General features: G+C 38.7%; 1 protein-coding gene across 1 annotated transcript in view; it reads left to right on the top strand.

The window, feature by feature from the left end:
- The window catches only part of REV3L (REV3 like, DNA directed polymerase zeta catalytic subunit), a 113,083-nt gene extending 91,890 nt beyond the window's left edge, over window positions 1-21,193 (top strand). The window contains exons 20-32 of the mRNA XM_058802076.1: window positions 1,513-1,631; window positions 2,315-2,433; window positions 3,390-3,531; window positions 7,389-7,633; window positions 8,625-8,733; window positions 9,583-9,789; window positions 10,427-10,536; window positions 11,560-11,674; window positions 13,083-13,220; window positions 14,022-14,212; window positions 15,240-15,486; window positions 16,860-17,069; window positions 20,066-21,193. Coding sequence (XP_058658059.1) covers window positions 1,513-1,631; window positions 2,315-2,433; window positions 3,390-3,531; window positions 7,389-7,633; window positions 8,625-8,733; window positions 9,583-9,789; window positions 10,427-10,536; window positions 11,560-11,674; window positions 13,083-13,220; window positions 14,022-14,212; window positions 15,240-15,486; window positions 16,860-17,069; window positions 20,066-20,206 — 2,093 coding nt within the window. The 3' untranslated portion in view covers window positions 20,207-21,193. The remainder of the gene's footprint in view (window positions 1-1,512; window positions 1,632-2,314; window positions 2,434-3,389; window positions 3,532-7,388; window positions 7,634-8,624; window positions 8,734-9,582; window positions 9,790-10,426; window positions 10,537-11,559; window positions 11,675-13,082; window positions 13,221-14,021; window positions 14,213-15,239; window positions 15,487-16,859; window positions 17,070-20,065) is intronic.
- Window positions 21,194-21,361: the final 168 nt, after the last annotated feature.

A 21,361-nucleotide genomic window follows, 5' to 3' on the forward strand; every position in this document is an offset into this window, starting at 1 on the left:
TGACACTGAAGAAAGTAGAACTAACCAATAGTTTCTACTTCCAGTAAAAAAAAAAAGGAAGGGAAGAAAGGCAAGTTCCTCACTTTCACAGGAGATCCAGCATGTAGAAATGAAGAAAAGCACAAGAAAAAATGTTGCTACTTGGTGGGGCATTTTTTTCCGTCCAAACACAGGAAGATAAATTGCTGGCTTTTCTCCTTAAAAATCTGAAACAATAAGGAGGTTAAAAAGATAGTATGCATTTTAATGAAGTGTACAAAAGGTCTGCTAAATTTTGTCAAGGATCTGGGATTTACTAATAGGGCCAGTAAATGACAAATAGGTTTTTTTAACCATATTTTCATTTATATGGGACACATTTAAAGATCAACATACAAAATTAGTCTGTGTTATGTTGTTTCACAACTATTCTGCAGCATTTCAGGCAATTTTTACTTCTGTCATGAAGGGTAAATGTGCTTCATGACTGTCTGAGGATCTAATTGTTCAGTTCTGATCATTATTGCAAAGCAGTGTGTATCCACACTTCTACACTCTGTGTCCAAAATGTTCTGCTCTTTATTATCAGGGTACTGTACAGACTGTGCTGTACCTGATAAATGAGTGCTGGTAGAATACAAAGCAACCAGCAGTTAAAAAATGGGTATGGATTTAGAATTGTGAGTAAATTGCCTTGAAGTGATTTCTCTCCTGTTAAACTAATAGGCCTGAGGATCAGTATGTTTTCATAATGGATTTTAGTCTGTGTGGTACATTTTAAAAAACATCTTTGTAAACTCTGGACAAAACACCAAAACTGTAGACCTAAAATGGCTGGGAAAAAGATGGTTTAAAGAAAGGCATACCAAAAAGACTGCCTTCTCTTGTGCTGCAGTATTCCAAAGCATGACAAAAATCAAGGATGGCGAAAGAGGATATATTTCTCTACTTTAGACACTGCTGTCTCACAGAAAGATTTAGAGTGCTGCTTCTGTATCTGCATTGGTTCCTTCCTATTTCCTTCTCCCTGTGCTATGCAGAAGTTATTTCTACTTACTCCCACAGCTGTGGGTTTGCTTATACTGTATGAAAGAGACTGAATTTTCTCTCCCATGACCTGGTTCAATCTGTGTAAGATCGTTGCAAGTGAAGCCTGGAGTTATAAACTCCTTAGAGCAGAAATTACTTTTTTCTTAATTATATTTTTTATGTTGTGCACTACTGCATGTGCAGCTCAAGGAACATTCAGCATTGCATAACCAATATATTCACTATGGAGAATATATTGCCTTGGACACTATTTCAGTGAAACCAAAGTAAGAGTTCTCTGTAAAGGGCAAGAGCAGAAAAATGTGGGGGGGGGTTCATGTAAAGATTGTGTGGATGACTAGTAAATAAATAATTTTGTGGAAACAGCAGTAATCTTTATGAATTCTTACTTTTCTGGAGAGCACAAATTGGAAGAGGGATGGTTTGATCTGGTCTTGACTGTCTTATAACTTGTCTAAATAGATTCTCCTTTAATGTCTTTAGATGAAAATAAAGAGAACAGATTTGCCACTGAGCTGGATGAATATGGAGCGGATACAATGAGTGAAATAAATATTGTTGGGCGAATTGTCTTGAATATATGGAGAATGATGAGACATGAGGTAAATTTTTTAAAAGGCTAATGCTTTGATTTACTGAGTTTTCTAATTATTGCAGACTTAGTTGGAAGTTTCATGTAACTTGTGTAACTTCTACAATTTTTTTCTTTAGACACCTTTTCAAATGGAGTGGTTTGTCAGTTTCTGAGAATAGATTTTGTGTATCTCTAAACTGTAAAGACCTGAAGTCTTTATTTTTCATTAATGTTTCTTAATGATACTCCTTTTCAGTAATTTGTGGGTTTTGAGAACAACTTACTTGTTTTAGGAATTTGTCTAGTATGGTGCTTTTAGTACAATAAGTACTTGAGCATATTTTAAACTGTCAGGGTTTTTTTGGGGTTTTTTTTTGTTTGTTTGTTTGTTTCTTGGTTTGGATTTTTTTTTTGTTCCATTTATAACTTTCCATTTAATACTCAAATAGCCCAGTCTTTACAAATCTTGTTCTGACCAAGTTCAGACCTGATCTTTATGAACTACTTAATTCTGCATATTCTTTTCAATTGATAAGGGATGCTTTTTCCTGACTTGTAAATAGTTAGGGATTTCTAAGAATAAAGACTAACTTTTTTAACAAAATATTAACAAAAAGTTAATAAATCTAGTTCTTGCAGTTTTTGAGAAGTAGAGATTTTTCAATTATGAGAGCTATCATGCATCTTGACATGTCCACTGTGCTTTCCTAGGTGAATCTAACAAATTACACTTTTGAAAATGTGGGCTTTCATGTTCTTCATCATCGTTTTCCTTTATTTACGTTCCGAGTTCTGTCTGATTGGTTTGACAGTAAGGCAGATGTCTACAGGTAATGATCTATTAATTCATTTTGTTTGCTGTTTTTAAGGCCAGATTCTTAACATTGGATAGGTGTAAGATAAAGCCACAATAGGAAGAAATAATCAATTTAGCTTAGGTACTAGAGCAGTGTATATACAGCAACATGAGCTTATTTACTTGGATATTCTGTTGTATAGTTATACCCTCAATATTACAGTGAAATATTTTCAGTTACATTTTCAACATACCTGAATAGATGTATACTGTTTTGAAGTTCTATAATGTCTTTGTTCTATTTTGTATATGCTATTCATTAGAAGGGCTTTTAATGAACTGCCAGGCTTCTGTTTTACTTCAAGTGCATGTCAAGCAGGCTTAAAAGTATTACAAAACAGTGCACAAAATGTTAAGACAGTAGCTATAGCTGCTTAAAAATACCTTCATGTGACATGTATCACATTCAGCTTCACTCTTTTTGAAGCAATTTGGTATTATGTGATATGAACAATTTATGAAACTGTATACTGATCTGCACGTTGTTTGTGACATACATAAAATTTCTGTAAAGGTTTCTGTAGGTAAGTGGAAACATGATTTATACTGAAATTATGAATTTATGTTCAGCTGTGGTAGGCATTCTTAATACAGAAGGATGTTTCCACAAAGGTCCAGTTAAAAAACATGTAAAGTGATGAGAGGGTAGTTGTGTCTGTTTTGGTAATTCTTTGGGGCAGTGAGGAAAACAGGATATATTGAGTCATTGCAAGGTGCTTAACAGTAGCTTGCTGTAACACAAGGTGTGTATGTCTTTAGAATACCTAAGTGTATATTTACATATGCCACACTTTTGAAAGAATTGTATGAAAGTGTTCTAGAGGAAAATTTTATTTGCTGTTTTGTTACAAGTTACCATAAAAATAATTTGTCTTAGTTGAAAGAGCAGCAGTCTTCTGATTGTTTGTAACGAGGTGTTCACTCTGACAGATGGAAAATGGTTGATCATTATGTTAGCCGGGTTCGTGGGAATCTCCTCTTGTTAGACAAACTGGATTTGATTGACAGAACAAGTGAAATGGCAAGAGTTTTTGGCATTCAGTTCTTACATGTATTAACAAGAGGCTCCCAGGTAAGACTTCATTCTCCTTATAATTCACAAAACCAAAATAGTTTTTACAAAATGTTCTAGTTATTTGGTAACTTCTCAGTCCATATGTATTTTCATAGGTCACAGAAGGCTGTTAACATGAATAAACATGAAATTGAAACATAAAGAATACCATGCAATCTATTATTGCTGCTTTGGAATTGCCTAGTCTCAGAGGTTAAAAATAGGTGTTAAAAATAGAGTTCCCCAAATGTAATCACACCAGTGAATATCTTCTACTGCCTTCAGGAGCACTAAGCTTTCCCTTTGAGCTGGTATTGTTCACACTTACATGAGACTGAAAATGAGTGCTTTCTAAAACATTAAGAAATATAATTAACCATGTTTTAGAAATATGAGATTAGTTTCTTTCAGAGCAGACAAAGCAGCATTGAGTATGTTCTAAGTGACATTTCTGGTGCAGCAGACCTCTGGGTGAGATTTTACACTAAGACAAGAGGGGCTCTGGCTTTATTAAATACATGTCATGCAAGATGTTTGTGGTTCTATTATTTTGATACCAGCATCAGAGAGAAAAGGGAGCAGAGCAAGATGTGTACTTTGTTTGGGAGCCCAGCAGTCTCCAGTAATACCAAAAGCTTTCCTTGCCCAGATTGTGAGTGACTGGGCTAACTGAACTGCTTTCATGGCAACATGTGAGACCTGAGCAGCACCTGAAATGAGAGTCAGATGCTCTGTCATGTGTTACAACTCTTCTGTTATCATAAGCCAGCAAGATACGGGAGTGTCTGAAGCTGCAGTTTCCTTAACAATTCAATGCTATTAAAAAACTTTAGCCACCTTTTTTTCTTAGACTGCAATTGCCTGTGTCATCTCTTGACTCAAATCAGGTTCTTGTTGGTCTTTCTGGTAATGACCCTGTATTTGGGGGGAAAGGGGAGCAGGCTGGCAGGCACCATCAGCAGAACCATGGCAATATTCAGCAGGTATTTGCCAGTTTAGCTCCCTGATCTGGTTCACCATACTATTAGAAAATACCACTGTTGGAGCAAGGGAAGAGAAATGCACAGTTAGGGACAGGGAGTGTGGGACTGGCATACTGCCAGCATAGATATGCTTAAACTGTCATGATTGCAGCCCACAAAGACTGTTCTGCGTGTCATTTTCTCAGATGTCTGTGAGTGGGAGTGAGCAACAGAAGCATGCTGCATTTTCTATCCTGACTGTTCTTTTCTCTTCCCTTCTGTGCACGTATGTTCTGTTTCCATTGAAACTTTCTAGACCAAAAAAAAATGGCACTTGCAACAAATCCCAGTCACCTCAAATAATTTTTTTTTCACACGGAAGAGTCACTACTCTTTATGAAGATACTCCCCCATAGCTGAAAAACATGTTAAAATGGAATAATAAGAACAGATTTCAGATATTTCATTTTTCCATGTTCAAATCTCTCATTGACTTTTACAATAACTTTTTTAAAGTATTTTTGTTTATTGTATTAAGCCATCTCTAACATTTCTTAGTAGACTAAACAAAATCTAACAAGAGGTGGTCACAGGCATTTCAGATAACTAGTCAGATGTTTGGAGAACTTGCTGGTTTTTGCACAGGAGTCAGCAAGGCTCATTGAGAGAGCTTTAAACTTGATTTGGAGGGTGAAAGGAATAAGATCAGGCTCACTAGAGATAAACCGGGGAGCATCACACCAGTGGCTGAGAAACAGTGTCCTAGCAAAGTCCTTAGTCTGCTGTCTCAGTGGAGGTAAGGGCTGGAGATCCACATGGGAGCAAAGGCAAAAGGATTATTGATGTGTTAGGAACCACAGATGCACCTGAGAATGGTCCCTGAGAGGGATTAGGGCTTGTCCCCCTGCCTAAAAAATGGTGGTAGCATCAATAGCCCAGCTGAGGTGCATCTGCACCAGTGCGCTCAGCATGGGCAACAAACAAGAGGCCAGTCCTGGTTTGTGTCTTACTGATGATCTGGGCAACGGGATCCAGTGCTCCTTTAGTCGGTTTGCAGACAACTCCGAGTTGGGAGGGAGTGTTGCTCTGCTGGAGGGTAATAAGGCTCTAGAAAGGGATCTGGACAGGCTGGGTCAATGTGCTGAGGCCAGTTTTGCCCTTGGCGCCCAACAACCCCATGCAGGGCTGCAGGAAGAATGGCTGGAAAACTGCCCAGAGGAAGAGGACCTGGGGTGCTGGTCCACAGCAGCTGAACATGAGGCAGTGTGTGTGCCCAGGTGGCCAAGAAGGCCAATGGCATCCTGACCTCTGTCAGAAACAATGTGGCCAGCACCACCAGGCTGTCCCTCTGTACTCAGCACTGGTAAGGCCACACCTCTAATCCTGTGTTCAGTTTTGGGCCACTCACTACAAGAAGGACATTGAGGGGCTGGTGCGAGTCCAGAGAAGGGCAGTGAAGCTGGTGAAGGCTCTGGAGAACAAGTCCTGTGAAGAGCAGCTGAGGGAGCTGGGGGTGTTTACCCTGGAGAAAAGGAGGCTCAGGGCTGCCCTTAATGCTCTCTGTGACTCCCTGAAAGGAGGCTATATTGAGGTGGGGGTCAGTCTCCAAAATAAGAAACAATAGGACAAGAGGAAATCGCCTCAATTTGATCTCTGGCTGGTTTAGATTGGGTATTTATTTAAAAAATTTCTTCTCCGAGAGGATAGTCAGACATTGGAACAGGCTGTCCAGGGTCACCATCCCTGTACAGTGGTGCTTGGCAGCGTTGGGTTAACAGTTGGATTTGGTTGATCTTAGAGGTCTTTAACAACCTAAATTCTACAACGCTATGAAAACCAGAGAGAAAAACCCAAAATCTACCTCTTGCCAGAACCAGTCCCTGACCTCCTTGTCATACATCCATGTTCATCACTGGACACAAATTAATATGCAATTAGTGCAAGGCAGCAATAGCAGTTCATGTTGCTCCCTAACAACACATCAAACCCCAACCTCTGTTTAAGGTGCAGGATCTTGTTAAGGCTGTTGGTTCTGTAAGCTCATTTATAATTTCAAGGTTAAAGAAATTATATCTAACCCATTCAGTACAATGATTGAATACATAGTGTGTCAGGCAGATGGTCTTTAATAGTGATTTTTTACAAAGCACAGGATTTTACTATTATGTAGAATTGTTCTTTGATATTTTGGGATTTTTCAGTCCCTTGCCACCCATGTATGTAGTTTTCACACCATGTATTATGTTTTCAGCTATTTTGGTTTTTGTTCTGAATGGACACAGTGCATACCTGCCCATTTGTACTTGTAAAGCCTTTACTAAAGCATTGAGTACTACACAAATAAATAGGGCTGAGGTTTTTTTCTCTTGTTGCCAGCTACACATACAACATTTTGTGGTATCTTGAACAGGGTTTGTTGTTTTATGCTTCCTGTTCTGCTTGTGGTATCGGGGAGAAAGCAGGATACCCAGTGGATTTACTGCATATTAGACTTTGTTTTCTTCAGTGATCTGCAGATCTGACAGTAGTACAGTTTAGCAAATGCTCATTCACTGACAGTAGTATGGCCATCCACATACATTGTTGAAGCCTGTTGGATGATTATTTTTTCCATATATAAAAAGTACTCAATTTTCAACGATTTGGGCTAAGTGAAGACGAAACAGGTGGAAAAGTTCTACTCTGTGTAATACAGAGTACAGAACCATAGAACAGTTAGGGTTGGAAGGCACCTGAAGATGATCTAGTGATATAAAATACAATTAAAATATACCTTAAGAGCATGGCTGTTTATTTTGGAAAAGTAGTTAATTGTACTTTAAAATCAGGCAATGCAAGTGTGTGTTTGCACTAGTTAATGCAGGTTTGCTCTGCCCTTTTGATGCCAATGGTTATACCCACACTGATTTGCAGTACCGTGTGGAGTCGGTGATGCTGCGCATTGCAAAGCCCATGAACTACATTGCTGTGACTCCCAGTGTCCAGCAGCGAGCTCAGATGAAAGCCCCACAGTGTGTTCCCTTGATCATGGAGCCCGAGTCCCGCTTCTACAGCAACGCTGTTCTTGTCTTGGATTTCCAGTCCTTGTATCCTTCCATTGTCATAGCGTACAACTACTGCTATTCTACCTGCCTGGGACATGTTGAGAACTTAGGAAAGTAAGTTGTTACTCTTTTCTCATGATCTTTGATTCTGTAGATACTTGAGTGTCTTTTCTGAAGTACTGAGAACCCCTGGTTGCCATTGGAAACAGTGGGCACGTATGAATAGCACCATTTTCTGTTACACAATACAGATGATAAAAATCTACCATGTGGGTGTGTGCACATGTTATACACATACATATAAAAATCAATATGTATTTTTAATTAAATATAGAATTAGACTCTGTTCTCTTAAAAACCCCTGGAAACAACTCTGTGCATGTGTGTATGTACACCTCTTTGATTATTGTGGTGATGCCGGTTTTTAATATTGTTTCAGAACAAGTTAAAATTACTGTAAATCCACCATCTGTCTTCAAAACTAGACTGGGGTTATTCCTTAATGAATTAGGATTGTTTGTGTATCGCTTGTAGTTCACTTTGGTTCTAATTACTAAAAATTAAAAGGTACAATTGAGTTATTCTTTGTAGCATCTTATCTTTTATTGAGCTTAACAGTTACTCTGTTAAATGGAGAAAGATCTCACTGCTCGTTATAATTACCTCTGTAAAACAGTATTTTGAAGAATGGAAAGATGCCTGCAGTAATTGCTAGGTGTCACCATCAGGTTTTCAAGTTCTTGATTTGAAATTCTGAATTTGTAGGAAGAAAGTGCAGTGTGGTACTTGGTAAACATGGATGGTTTCCATAGGGGATTACAGTACTGAGTACATACCTCCACTAATTCAGTATTTGGTAATAATTCATAACACAGAGCAGAATTTATAAATTATGCATGTGTTGGAATTTAGCTGTTTATTACTACTTTGTTCCTAGAACCTTCTGTATGTAGCTAAGAAATTTGAAATTATGTTGTGTTTGTTTACACTTGAGTTTATTCTGTCCTTGCTGGCATTATTAGCATTTTAATGTGAGCTGATGTTTTCACTTGATTAGTCTGTAAATGAATGAATTGTCTTCATGTTTAAATTTTCTCTTTATTAGGTATGATGCATTCAAATTTGGCTGTACATCTCTGAGAGTACCTCCTGACTTACTCTACCAGATTAGACATGATATCACAGTGTCACCCAGTGGAGTAGCTTTTGTCAAGGTAATGATGTTAGTGCCCTGTGACAGCATTTTCACTGCCTGTTGGCTCACTTAAGATCAAATTGATATTGTAGTTTATATTTTGCTGCATTAAGAGCTGACAGAAAGGGGAGGTTCATTCTTTCATTTCACAATGTTTTTGCTATTTGTCAGTGCTGAACTTCTGGCATCTCAGGAAGTAAAATGTCTCTATGCTTTCCTTTATACTGAAGGCTTATTTCATCTATAATTAAACTGTATTTTACTTGTGCAGTTTGGGGATCAAACAGTAATTATCTGTGTGTAACAATTCATTTTTCTCCTGTCTGTATAGCAGAATGCTTTCTTAGAAAAAGAGTAATGATTTCAGAAATGAGGGTCTCTGACTTGCTTTCCATTGTTCTCATTTTGTAATGTGTCCTGCTGGCTGATGTGTAATGAATATGGCCTGGAGCTATTAAAAATATTTAGGCAATCACCAGCATACCTGTATTTAATGTAAAACAAAAAGTAAAGAATATTTGCAGAATTTTTAAAAGATAATGTTCCTTCATCATTTAATACTTTGAGAATTAACAGCTAAATATTGAAGTCCCATTTTAGTTAATAAGTTTATCTAAACATTGCATCAGCAGGGCTGATGAATACAAAGAACAAAAAGATATTTGTTCTGTCCTTAAGAGCTTTGCCTGTATTCTAGGTTCCTTGTAATATTTGTGAGAAAGGCCAAACTGTTGGTGGCTGGGGCATCTTGCTAGTTAATTTGTCTTCCTGTCAGTGGTTAACTAACAGTTCTGGGGTTTGATTTCACTCCTGACTGTTTCTGTTGGGCTTTCTAACACCATGTTTTTCTTTGTTCCCTTTATGGCAGCCATCAGTAAGAAAGGGTGTGCTGCCAAGGATGCTAGAAGAAATCTTGAAGACCAGGATAATGGTGAAACAGTCAATGAAGGCTTATAAGCATGACAAGGCTGTGACTCGAATGCTTGAAGCTCGTCAGTTGGGTCTTAAATATATAGCTAATTTTACTTTTGGCTATACTGCTGCTAATTTTTCTGGAAGAATGCCATGCACTGAGGTAAGGGTTGCGGGTAAAAATGTATTAAAATGTTGGAAAGACACTAGTCAGATAACATAATATTATTATTTGAAACAAGCTAAATACTTTCAGCAAAGCTGCTTTTATTAGTAGTACTGAAAATCAGCAACTTAGAATTTATTTCTGATCTTCCAGGAAAATATAAAGCTTGTCTTCTTCCTGTAAAGAAGCATTTGGAGTTGGCATTTCTGTAGAACTGTTTCCAAAGGTAGATTGGATTACAGTTCTAGTAGTGGAAGTTAAATAAAACATTGTAGGTTTTATTTCGTTTTCATGGGAATCGGCAGAATCCAAAAACTAGAGAAAATTATCCTGAGCAGTCTTGTCTTGCTCCATAGATTTTTTAATATATATTATAAACTTCTTTAGAAGTTTAAAACAGATTCTCCTTTATTTTAATACTTATTAGTTGTTGATCATTTTTCTTTAAGTTCTTGTTATTTTGGGGTAAGTTAAGCGACCTTTTTATTTATTATATGTATTTAAACCATTAAATAAAATATATTATCTCAACACAGTGATTTTTATAACAAGATCAAGCATGATTAGACTGTAGTTACCAAGAGCTAGTATTTGGTTTAGCAGTAGAATAAAGATTTTCAATCTAACTTTGCAGATTGGAGACAGCATTGTCCACAAAGCCAGAGAAACATTGGAGCGTGCCATTAAACTGGTGAATGATACAAAAAAATGGGGTGCTCACGTTGTATATGGTGATACAGACAGGTAATTCATGATCTGCTTCTTGAAATGTTTTAAAATCATAACAGTTCTTCATAGATAGATAGATTTTGCTTTTGTCTCAGCAAGACAAATTTATGATGCTGAAAAGGGTATGTGGATCTTCTTTGGATGTTTCTTACTGCCTTGCAGAATATGCAAAGTGAATAATACTGAGTTTGCTCAGGTTTCTTTAAGTACTTTAAAGGTTTCATTTCTTTTGAAAATTATGTGGAATAGAAAGGGGGGAGGGAATATTTTTTCAGTTGTGAATTAATACAAATCTAGTTTACCAAATTATTATTATTTTTGTGCCTGCTTCTGATGCCATTTTTATTTTTGAAAATATAGTATGTATAACAGTAGGCATTGCACCTCGAGGCAGGCGCTGTTTTAAGCTTCAGAAGTGGATACAATTCAAAAGCAGCCACCAGAGCATACAGAGATATTATTAGGCTGCCTGACATACATTTTCTCAGTCAGTCTTTCATCTAAATAATAGCCATGCTCTAGGCATATCCATCTCTGTTCCACACTTGGATAATTTTTCAGCCATTGGGAAACAAAGCTTGTCTGGCTGTCCTTTCTTAATAACTTATGAATCCAGTGACTGATTTCATCTGGATCTGATAAAAGACTTAATATTTCAAAGATACTGAATTCATAGTGCTTTCATTTAAAAAAAAAAAAGTTGGAGAAAGGAAGTAAAATCCTGCTGCTTCCCATAGTGGGGGAAAAATGGTGTACCAGAGCTCTTTGCAATACTTCCCTGGGAACTCCAGTTTTGTAGTGTGTGGGCGCAGTCCATTTCCTGCCTCATCAGATTGTCACAGCATTCAGTAGCCCTTTGGCACTCCTCAGCTCATGCTGAACACTGAAGTTTTTCAGATTTTTGGCTTTTCTAGCTGAAGAAGGAGAATACAACTCAAAATAACACCCCTGCCTTGCTACCAGGAAACTATAGTGTATGGTTTTCAGGAACTATGTTGAATAGATTTGCATTCACTTCCTGTGTCTGATTTCTTGTAGCATGTTTGTACTCTTGAAAGGAGCCACAAAGGAGCAGTCTTTTAAGATTGGTCAAGAAATTGCTGAAGCTGTAACAGCAACAAATCCCAAGCCTGTTAAACTGAAGTTTGAAAAGGTAAAAGAAAAGTATTTTGCTTGAAATGTTTTGGTGTTATCAAACCAACAACAACAAAACAAAAACTAAACAAAAAAAGCCAAAAAAAAGTTGAAGATAAAATATTTTTCTGAACCTAATGTACGTAAGGATAAACAAGTCATGTGCTGTTTCTGTAGATATATTGCAAGCTCCTTAATGCCTCAGGGACCTTTTCAGAGGAACACTGTAGTGTGAACAATAAAGAGAAATATTCCTAATTTCACATTAGTGGCTTGTTGTGCTGGCAGCATCAGGCAGTTTGAATTCCTGTCTCATCAGTTTTGAAATATCTCCCTGACTTTGGGATTGTATACCTACAATTGAATCAATGTGGGCAACTTAGCAGAGGAAATATTCACCATCCCCAGTTCCAGTGCATTAATTACAAACCTGATATTTATTTTTCAGCCTGTCTTAGCACACTCACTTCAGCATATGTCCACATGATACATACACCTCTAAAATGAAAAGTCATTAAAATCTATTCATTAGGCTTCTAAAAGAAATATTAATCACAACAAATCTTTATAAAAGAGTAAGGCAATATGTTAATGATTTTGCTGGAAGTTTGTCACTGCAAAGTCATTAGCAAGGTGTTCAGGTCAGTCAGCATTAGTTCAGGTGGTCTGGATATTTTTAAAATACATACCTGACTCGACAAGGTCAATCAGAATTTTTAAGCCTGAGGCAACCTAAACTCACTGTTCCCTCTTCCATGAGAGTCAGGAAGATGTGGTGTTGTTCTAGTAACACTACAAAGAAGAAATTGTTCTCCATTCTTTCATTTCAAAGTATTCAAGGAATGCTTACCACAATCAAGAATCAAACAAAGAGGTTGGAGAAAACAAGCAAAAGAGACCATGACCCTTAAAATCCATTCCTGAGAAAACTGTTCTCCAAACACAGGAATTTAAAAAGCATATTTGCTCCAAATGGAGATACTAGCAGATTTTTGGCATCTCCTTAAGTCTGAAAACAGAAAGTTCTAAGCCACTACTTGTGCTGGGAGCATTTTCCTCTGATGTTTAAAATGACATTTTCTTTATAAGAAAGAATGATAATAGAGTTACATTAGAAATGGTGACAGGTGCAATCCAGAAAAGTAAAGGTACTTGCAACATTGTATACTGTGTGTCACTTTCCATCTGAGCTTCAGCTAAATGAAATATAAAGTGATTTAAGAATGGAACACCACAGAATCCCAACTTCTTCAGCCATCCTTTAAGAGTCCTCTGATCTATTTTATCAGTTGTAATGATTTAACAAAAAAAAAAAAGCAAACGAACTAGCAGACCGCAACAAAACAACAAAGCACAGTATTCCTTAGGAAACCCTCTATGTTCCAAACACATTCCAGACTGGGCTGTCTTCTTTCTAAACATTCCAGGTCTACTTGCCATGTGTCCTGCAAACTAAGAAGAGGTATGTGGGTTACATGTATGAAACACTGGACCAGAAGGACCCAGTATTTGATGCAAAAGGCATAGAGACAGTCCGAAGGGACTCCTGTCCTGCTGTTTCCAAGGTAAACTATTCATAGATTTCTTCCTGAATGAAATTGTAATCTTCTGTTCTTTTATTTGTCCTTTCTCAGAGTTTCTAGTCCTTTGAGTTGTCTTAATCTTCATCTGTTTTTCTTGTGTGAGCTATTTGAAAGATAAATTGAAGATCTTTTACAGCATTACAAGAATTTGTATTTTACAGCTTATATTTCATCCCATAAAAAGCCATTGGCCCATGTAAGCCCTCTCAAAGACCATTCTTGATCCAGTTCACTTCATCTGGAGCTATTACTGCCAGATGAGTGGGACACACTGATCTGTCTTCCAGATAGCTCACTTACATAATTCTAGTTCAGCTAAGCTTTCCCTTAAAATACCCTTTTTTTGCCTGTTTATTTTAAGCTGTGTATTGAGAGGTTAAACAGAAATTAGGAAATATTGTCCTTAGCCAAATTAAAAGACATTTATGCCAGTAAAAAAGATAGTAACATAGAGGGGTAAAGTCATGGCAAAATATTTTAGATGGCAGGGTAAAAACATCTTCTCTCATACTTTGGAAACTTCTATAATTGTTGAAAAAATCTTAGTGCTGGAGTATGGATGATGTCATGGAAGATGTGGCAAACTGAGGAGAAAGTTGTCCAGTAATGTGTTTATGAATGTCTTTGAGTGAAAGGCATTGCAACCTATCAATATCCTGGTTCACCACTGCTTTTTCTAAGCACTGTATTTGTATTTCCATATAATTTTCTGAATTAATTGCAATTAATTCTTTTTTATTCAAACATACATGTTTTTCTCACCTTTCTCTTTTGGTTGTAAAGATACTTGAGTGTTCTATCAAGCTGCTGTTTGAAACACGGGACATAAGTCAGATCAAGCAGTATGTTCAGAATCAATGCATGAAGTTACTGGAAGGAAAAGCCAGCATGCAGGACTTCATCTTTGCAAAAGAGTACAGAGGGAGCTCAGCATACAAACCTGGAGCCTGTGTACCTGCTCTGGAAATCACCAGGTAATGAGATCAAAAGTTCTAATCACAGATATTTCTTATCTTGACCTTTCTGCTGACAGGTTATGGGTAGGAGCTCATAGGTTTTTTGTCTTGATCTTTGCATTGACACATTAGATAGCAGATTGTGGATATTTTTTCTCTTGACCTTTGTACTGTCAAGTTACAAATAGCAGTCAGTTGTCTTCTTCAAATACTGTTGAAGCAGTTGTCCCTAAATTTCTTCTGTGTGTGAAAGGAGATGGTCCTGGAAATAGGCAGACATGCAAGAGGAAAGTCTTGTCAGGACACTGATAGTGTGTTCATTTCTGTTACTTACAGCTTGGGTTTTGTACAAGGGCTGGACTCTCCAAGATTATTCATCTCTCCCAGTTATTAAATATGTTACAGATTGTGACAGTTGTGTCTCTTAGTGCTGTGAAATACATTACCAGGCATAGTTTTTCATTTTTAATAAAGTACCTTACCTAAAGTTAATATTTCATCCTGTTGATATCCTTGATCAGTAATAGAAAAGTAGATAATGTAAGCTGAAAGATTTTGCCACCTTGCTTAATACAAAAGGTCTTCCAGTTAAGCTATGCTTCTGTAATGAAACAACATTGAAGTCCAGAACTCATATCTACTTCAAATTGAATTGTCCTTTGCTTTCTGAGTGGAAGATAATTCAGTTTGAAGCAGATATCCTTCTACTGAGTAAGCAGTCTCAGAAAGCAAAGGACCAGAATTTGACCAGGAAGCAAATTGTACTTGAGCTCTTTTTAGTACCTTGGAAATATTTCAGGAATATTTCTTTAAGGAAGTGGTAGCTGGAAAACAGTCTGCATGCAAATCCAAGTGACCTGAAACAGATTGTGTCTTTAGGGTTTATGCCTCAGGTTCTAAAATTTAGGTCCAATCACAAGTCAAATTAAAAATGAACCATTTTGGCCTGTGCTTCATAACGGGCACTGACTCCAGCCATCTGGAGAGCACCTAATCTAGTCAGATGGGGAGGCTTACAGGCATTCTCAAGGCTGTGTTTTGGCAGGAGGATGCTTGCCTACGACCGTCGCTCGGAGCCGCGCGTGGGGGAGCGCGTGCCCTACGTCATCGTGTACGGCATGCCCGGCCTGCCCCTCATCCAGCTCGTCCGGCGGCCGCTGGAGCTGCTGCAGGACCCCAGCCTGAGGCTCAATGCCACCTACTACATCACCAAGCAGATCCTGCCCCCCCTGGCCAGGGTCTTCTCGCTCATTGGCATAGATGTCTTCAGCTGGTACCACGAGCTGCCCCGGGTGAGTGTTTTCTAACAGGGGTTAGCGAGTGCAGTGCATCTGGCTGCAGTGTTTGGCCTTGCTGTGACTTGCAGTGGAATGAGGTTGATAGGAGGCAACAGCAAAGGTTATTTTGTGAAGCAGTGTTTGATGCTCAAATATACAATCCTGATTCTTAGATCTTCAGGTGTGGGATTTTTTTTCATGTAGTAAATCAGTTTTTTCAACCCTCTGTGCTGGGCTGATCACAGTCATCCTCTGTTTCCTGATCCCTTCTATAGTTTAAGAGAATATTTTGCCATAACTCTGTATTTTTAGCAGTATGTGTATGTGCATCTGTTTAGCCGTACCACATTTTAAATCTCTCTATATTAGATGTTGGAACTTCTGTTTTTTCAAAATGTTCTTGCATCTCTTGTCTGTATAGAAAGGGTGGCATGCCCCAGCAGCAGGAACACTTGAAAAATTTTATCACCAGAAGTTTAAAGCCAGTAATACCCAAACATGACTTCCCTAAAAGTTAAAGAAGTCATTGAGATGCAGGAAAAGAAGCATTAGATAGCTGGATTTTAGTTTGTTATTCCCTTGACAAAAAGGGATGGTAAAAGACAGTGTATCTGTGTAGTTTGGTTACTCTGCTCAGAACAGACTTCAGCAGCATAGTAATACGTCATGTTCCCACTGCAGTATAGCAGTATTTCCCAATACAGCCTTGATTGACTTCAGTTCTTCTTCTTTTTTTTACCTTTCCAATGGCACCATGGCAGTCACCCTAAGTATCTCCAACAAGCTGTTCTAGAAAGGTAAAAGAGCCCTGGCTTTCTGCAAGGCCAAGGAGCAGCAAGGAAGTCACAGAGAGCAGAGCAGCAGGAGAGTGAAGGATAGCACAAAGCAAAAGTCATGAGCAGCCAGGAGTAAGTGCAGAGAACAAACTTCCCAGGGTGATGGGCCAGTGGTGGAGCCTTGTCCAAGGAAATCAGAGCATGAGCTGGTGCCATGGACCAAAGCACCATGGCAGAGCTGTGCTCAGGACAGCAGCATCCAGAAAGCAGCCACTGGAGCTGCAGCCAGAGCACATTTAGATGTGAATCAGACCAGCACCTAAAAAAGGAGCAGCTGCAGGAGGCAGAGTTTGAGGTGAGATCAGGAGTTAAGGATGTGTGACCAAGGATGTTTCTGGTTACAGATTCCCTGTGAAATAGGTGTTGGGGAGGGCTCTGTTCAGTGTATCACTTGAGGGCCAGTGCTGCACTCTTCAGAGTGCTGTGATCCATGTTCATAATTTGTGTATGAACCCAGGCTCTGCAGGCCATCTTGCACTTTCTTACTAAGCTAGGAATAAGGCAAGCTGCTCTCTTGGGAGTTCATTACCTCTTAATTATTTTTCCTGACAGATTCAGAAGGCTGCCTCAGCTGCCCACACTGAGCTGGAGGGACGCAAGGGCACCATCTCCCAGTATTTCACGACCTTACACTGTCCTGTGTGTGATGAACTGACCCAGTATGGGATCTGTAATAAATGCAGAAGCCAGCCCCAGCATGTGGCAGTGATTCTCAACCAAGAAATCCGAGAGTTGGAGCGTAAACAAGAGCAGCTGGTCCAGGTACGATTAAAGCATTGTCAGATGTCTGTCGGCAAAAGACAGGGGCTGAAATTTCAAAGCAGTGCGTTACTGAGTGCTCCAACAGAAATAAATGGTCCAGGTGTTACATGTGCTGCAGCTTGTTTGCTTTACCCATTGCTGTTGAAGGCAGCGCAGCAGCTGTTGCTCTCCTCGGCTTTGTGGAAAGCTAAGGCAAAGGAGGGGATCAGAACAGAAGACACTTCTCTCATTTTCTTCTGATTTTTAAGAGTACCTTATATGGTTTGTAGGTCCCTTTTTATAATGACAGAGAGCTGTGAGAGTGTAAAAAACTCACTCTTTTTTGCATTAAAATAACAGATGATGTTCTAGAAACAAAAATGTTTGGGTCATAAAATTTATTTATTTATATGTAAAGCATGGATGTGGTTTAGCTTGGGGATTTTCTTGTTACCTTTCCTCTCAATAGGAATTTTCCAAGGTGCTTTTTCCCCTTGAGCTAGAAGTCAATTAAGAGGGTAGCTGACTGTGCTCATGAATATATTACAGCAAAGCACAATGCCTCCCCTTGTGGAAACATATACATACCTTCACCTAATTTTCATATTTTATAATTATTAAATATTTTAGTGAAAATTTATTTTTAGCACTAGCACGTGAAACATGCTAGTGTCTGAATGTCAGGGAGTGTAAGGTTTTCGGTGTTGTTTAGGTGGCCTGGAAAGGCCCAGGGATGGCCTTGAAGAGCTGACGCTTCAAAGGACGAGGAGAGACTTCTGATCTTGTCTCGGTCTTGGTGTTTATTAATTGTTTATCTAAAAGATTTTCTTTCAGCCCGACAGAGGTCTGCACAGCAAGTCAGCCATGGGCACACTCCACAAGCCCCCGGGGCAGTCACTTATCTTTATACCCTAAGTTACGTGTACAATATTTATCATTTCTCTCCAATACCTTCTACCCTTATTAACCGGTGCACTTCTAGTAATAACCAATCCCCAAGTGCCACCATCACCACAGAAGATGGAGGCCAAGAAGAAGAAGAAGAAGAAGAACAGGACACGCCCCAATTCCTCCATCTTACTTCTTTAGACCCCCCTGTACCAAAATCCTAAACCCTGTGTTTTACACTTTAACTAACTTATCCCTTCACCATTCACCCAGTGAAATCCTTCCAGTCCTCATACAGGCGTCGTCTCCTGTGTAGGATCAAAGTCCAGCCACCAGACACTTCTGGCAACATTCCAGGACTCCCGAGCCCCCCAAGGGTGGTCTCGGCCTCTCTGCACCTCCATCCTGAGGTGCTGAGATCCCACAAGGGAGATATAAATGTTCCTAAATCTAAGCATTGCTTTGATAGGTTCTCATGGGGTTGCTAAAAAAGCACTGTCATTCACTTCATCAGTATTTCATTACTAAGGTGTGGACTTCTTGCTGTATTTTGTAATATTTGCCTTTATCTGCGCTGTGAATGGCAGAAATGAGGAATTGCACGTTCTGCTGTTTGCCTGTGGTACTTTGAACTCTTTGCATTGCTCTTGTTCTGAAATAAAGCAGAACTTGGCAGGCTGGTCCAGCCCCACAGAAGGGTCAGCGAGTTTGATTAGAACATTCTCTTGTCTCTGCACCACACAACAGCTCAGCAAGGCCTGGGAACCTGTCCCAGTCAGTGTTTGATGCCTCTGTAAGTGCATCTGTCTTATTTTACTGTGAAGGCTCATATATCCTTCACAGCTTAAATCTTTAGCCCTTTGAGATTTTAAACATTCTGGAGCCAGCAGAAAACTGATATAACACTGAGCTGTACATTATTTTAAAATGCACTCAAAAATTACGTGCTCTAGGTTAAAACCATAGACTTCTCCCCTCAACACAAACTGAACTTAGGGGTTGTCTCAAGTACCATTTAATTTGATCCCTTGCATTTAAACCAGCCACAGCCTCTTTCAGAAGAACTAGGATAGATGAAGTTCTGAGTTTACAAACCTGGAACCAGCTGTTAAAATCCTGTTCCTTCTGGTCACAGGATTGGTATCCTCTGAGGTGCCACCTGTGGGACTGGGCCAGGAGGGGCTGCCCCTCTCCAGCCATGGTCAGTCTGCAGGGATTTGGTGCTGATGCCGGCCTGGCATCACCAGGGAAGGTGGAAAGAGGGAAAAGAACTAGTTTTAAAGGCAAAGGGATACAATTTGGGTTTGTTGATCAGGCTATGCAAGTGATAGAATAAACTGTAACATTTTAATGTTACAAAAGACAGGTGTGGTTGGAAGCAACTTTCTAAGGTTTTAGAAAAACTGTTGCAGGTGCAAATGCTGCAAAGGTTAAAAATAAGAACAAAGCAGGGGCCTTTTGTTTCCTGAAGGTGTCTACCTTTGGAAAAACTGTCTGCTGCTATTTTATTCCATCAGGTATCTCACATTAAAAGTACTTTCAAGCAGCACTAACAAGTAATTCCTTGATCAAGAAGAGCAGTGCAACTACTGTGGCCTGTGTATTTTGGTGTTGGGATTGATTGACTCTAACTAGGTAAAACTAATTAAAGCTTATCCTGAAATGAGTAATTTATTTAAAGTCCCTTTTCTCTGCAGAGAATAACTGCTGGACAAGAGTTCTTTCTTTTTTCACTATGAGACTTTCATAGAGAGTAAGTTTATCACAAATAGAACACACTGCCCTGCTTAAACCCAGTCAACTTATTTACCTTGTTTTTTCAAGTGCCACCACATGCACAAGCAGGACTTAATTAGCAGGATTGAAGCCCAAGCTGTAGAGTTGTGCTGTTGCTCCTTGCCCAGTTCAGTGGGTGATGCTGCCAGCAGCCAAATGAGCTGTCTGGCAGCAGCCCAAGAGGCTGAGGCAGAGAAGGGAGCTGCTGTGGGGCCCTCCATACTGGGGAGCAGCTCTGTGCAGAGGGCTGTGCCTGTTCTGCTGATGCAGGCTTGAGGGTTTAGTAGTCCCTAGTGGTTTGTGCCTCGCTTGTGTTGTTTAAAATAATTTCTGCTTTTTCTTATGTGATACAGATATGCAAGAACTGCACGGGCTGCTTCGACCGGCACATCCAGTGTGTCTCCCTCAACTGCCCCGTGCTTTTCAAGCTCTCCAGAGTGAGCAGAGAACTGTCAAAGGCACCCTATCTCCGCCAGCTGCTTGACCAGTTTTAAATGATCTGTGTTACAGGATTCCAGGTGCTATTTTGTTTTTCCTTCAGTGTTTACCACACTAAGACTATTGTGCATGGTGCTTTTTCAATTCTCACCTAGTCCAGGATTTCCATTTTAACTGTTGGGTTTATTGTCTGAAGAATAATAAACGCTTACCATAACTAAATTGAAGAAAAAAAAAAAAAAAACCCAACCCATTTGTTGATCTATGAATAGCTCACTTTTTAAGATGTAAAAATTTCTTCTTCCTTTCATGTTTCTAACATACTGTTTTATAATGCTGATGTTGAAATAGCTCTGTGTAACATCTTGTAAATCCATTTCAAAGTAGAAGTCAAGTTTACTTCCTGGAGGAAGGAGCACTGAAAACCTCTTGAAATGATAAAACCATTCGTGTGTGTTCTTGAACTGTCAGTATCAAGACGTGTTACTTATATATTCTCCATTCACTTTATAATTTTGTCTGCGAAATATTTTGTAAATACACTTTTTTACTTTTCAAACAACTGAGTAAAATAATGTGCAATGACTTTTATACAGATAATTTTAAAGTTGGTTGGTATATCTCCTCCTAAGTTTTGCTTGATTCCAAGTAGATTGTTATTTTGATCAGACTGTGCAAGCAGGAGTACCATGTGTAGCATTTTGAAACATTATTTTCTAAAAATTGCTGTCTTGCTTTAGCTATTAATGGGGCATTGTGAGGAACTGTGCAAAGACATTTTTGTTACAAACCTGTGGGACTGTTGCAATACTTTAAATATAAAATTTTATTCCATTTTTGCTTGTTTTGTATAGACATTTCTATTGCTTCTAAATATGCTTAAAATATTTTCTTTCCTTACGTACTGTACAGTTAAATCTTATTTGCCACCATCTTGACAAAATGTGTATTTAGAATATTTGTATAACTGTATAAAATGGAAAAGGAATTATGTGGTCAGTGCATTGTTTTCTAAACTGGAAATCATTTTGTTTTAGAAGTTAATAATGGAAACCATATTAAAGTTGAATAAAATGATATGGTAAAAAACTCTACAGGTTTTTTTAATATTTACCCTCAATTTGTTTCCTTCTCTGGCACACACAATAATGTAAAAACAAGACTGCTCAAATCAAAGTTAAGATTCCATCTTAAACTTTGGGATCTAAAAC

Source organism: Ammospiza caudacuta, chromosome 3, assembly GCF_027887145.1.
Source record: "Ammospiza caudacuta isolate bAmmCau1 chromosome 3, bAmmCau1.pri, whole genome shotgun sequence".
Lineage (NCBI taxonomy): Eukaryota > Metazoa > Chordata > Aves > Passeriformes > Passerellidae > Ammospiza > Ammospiza caudacuta.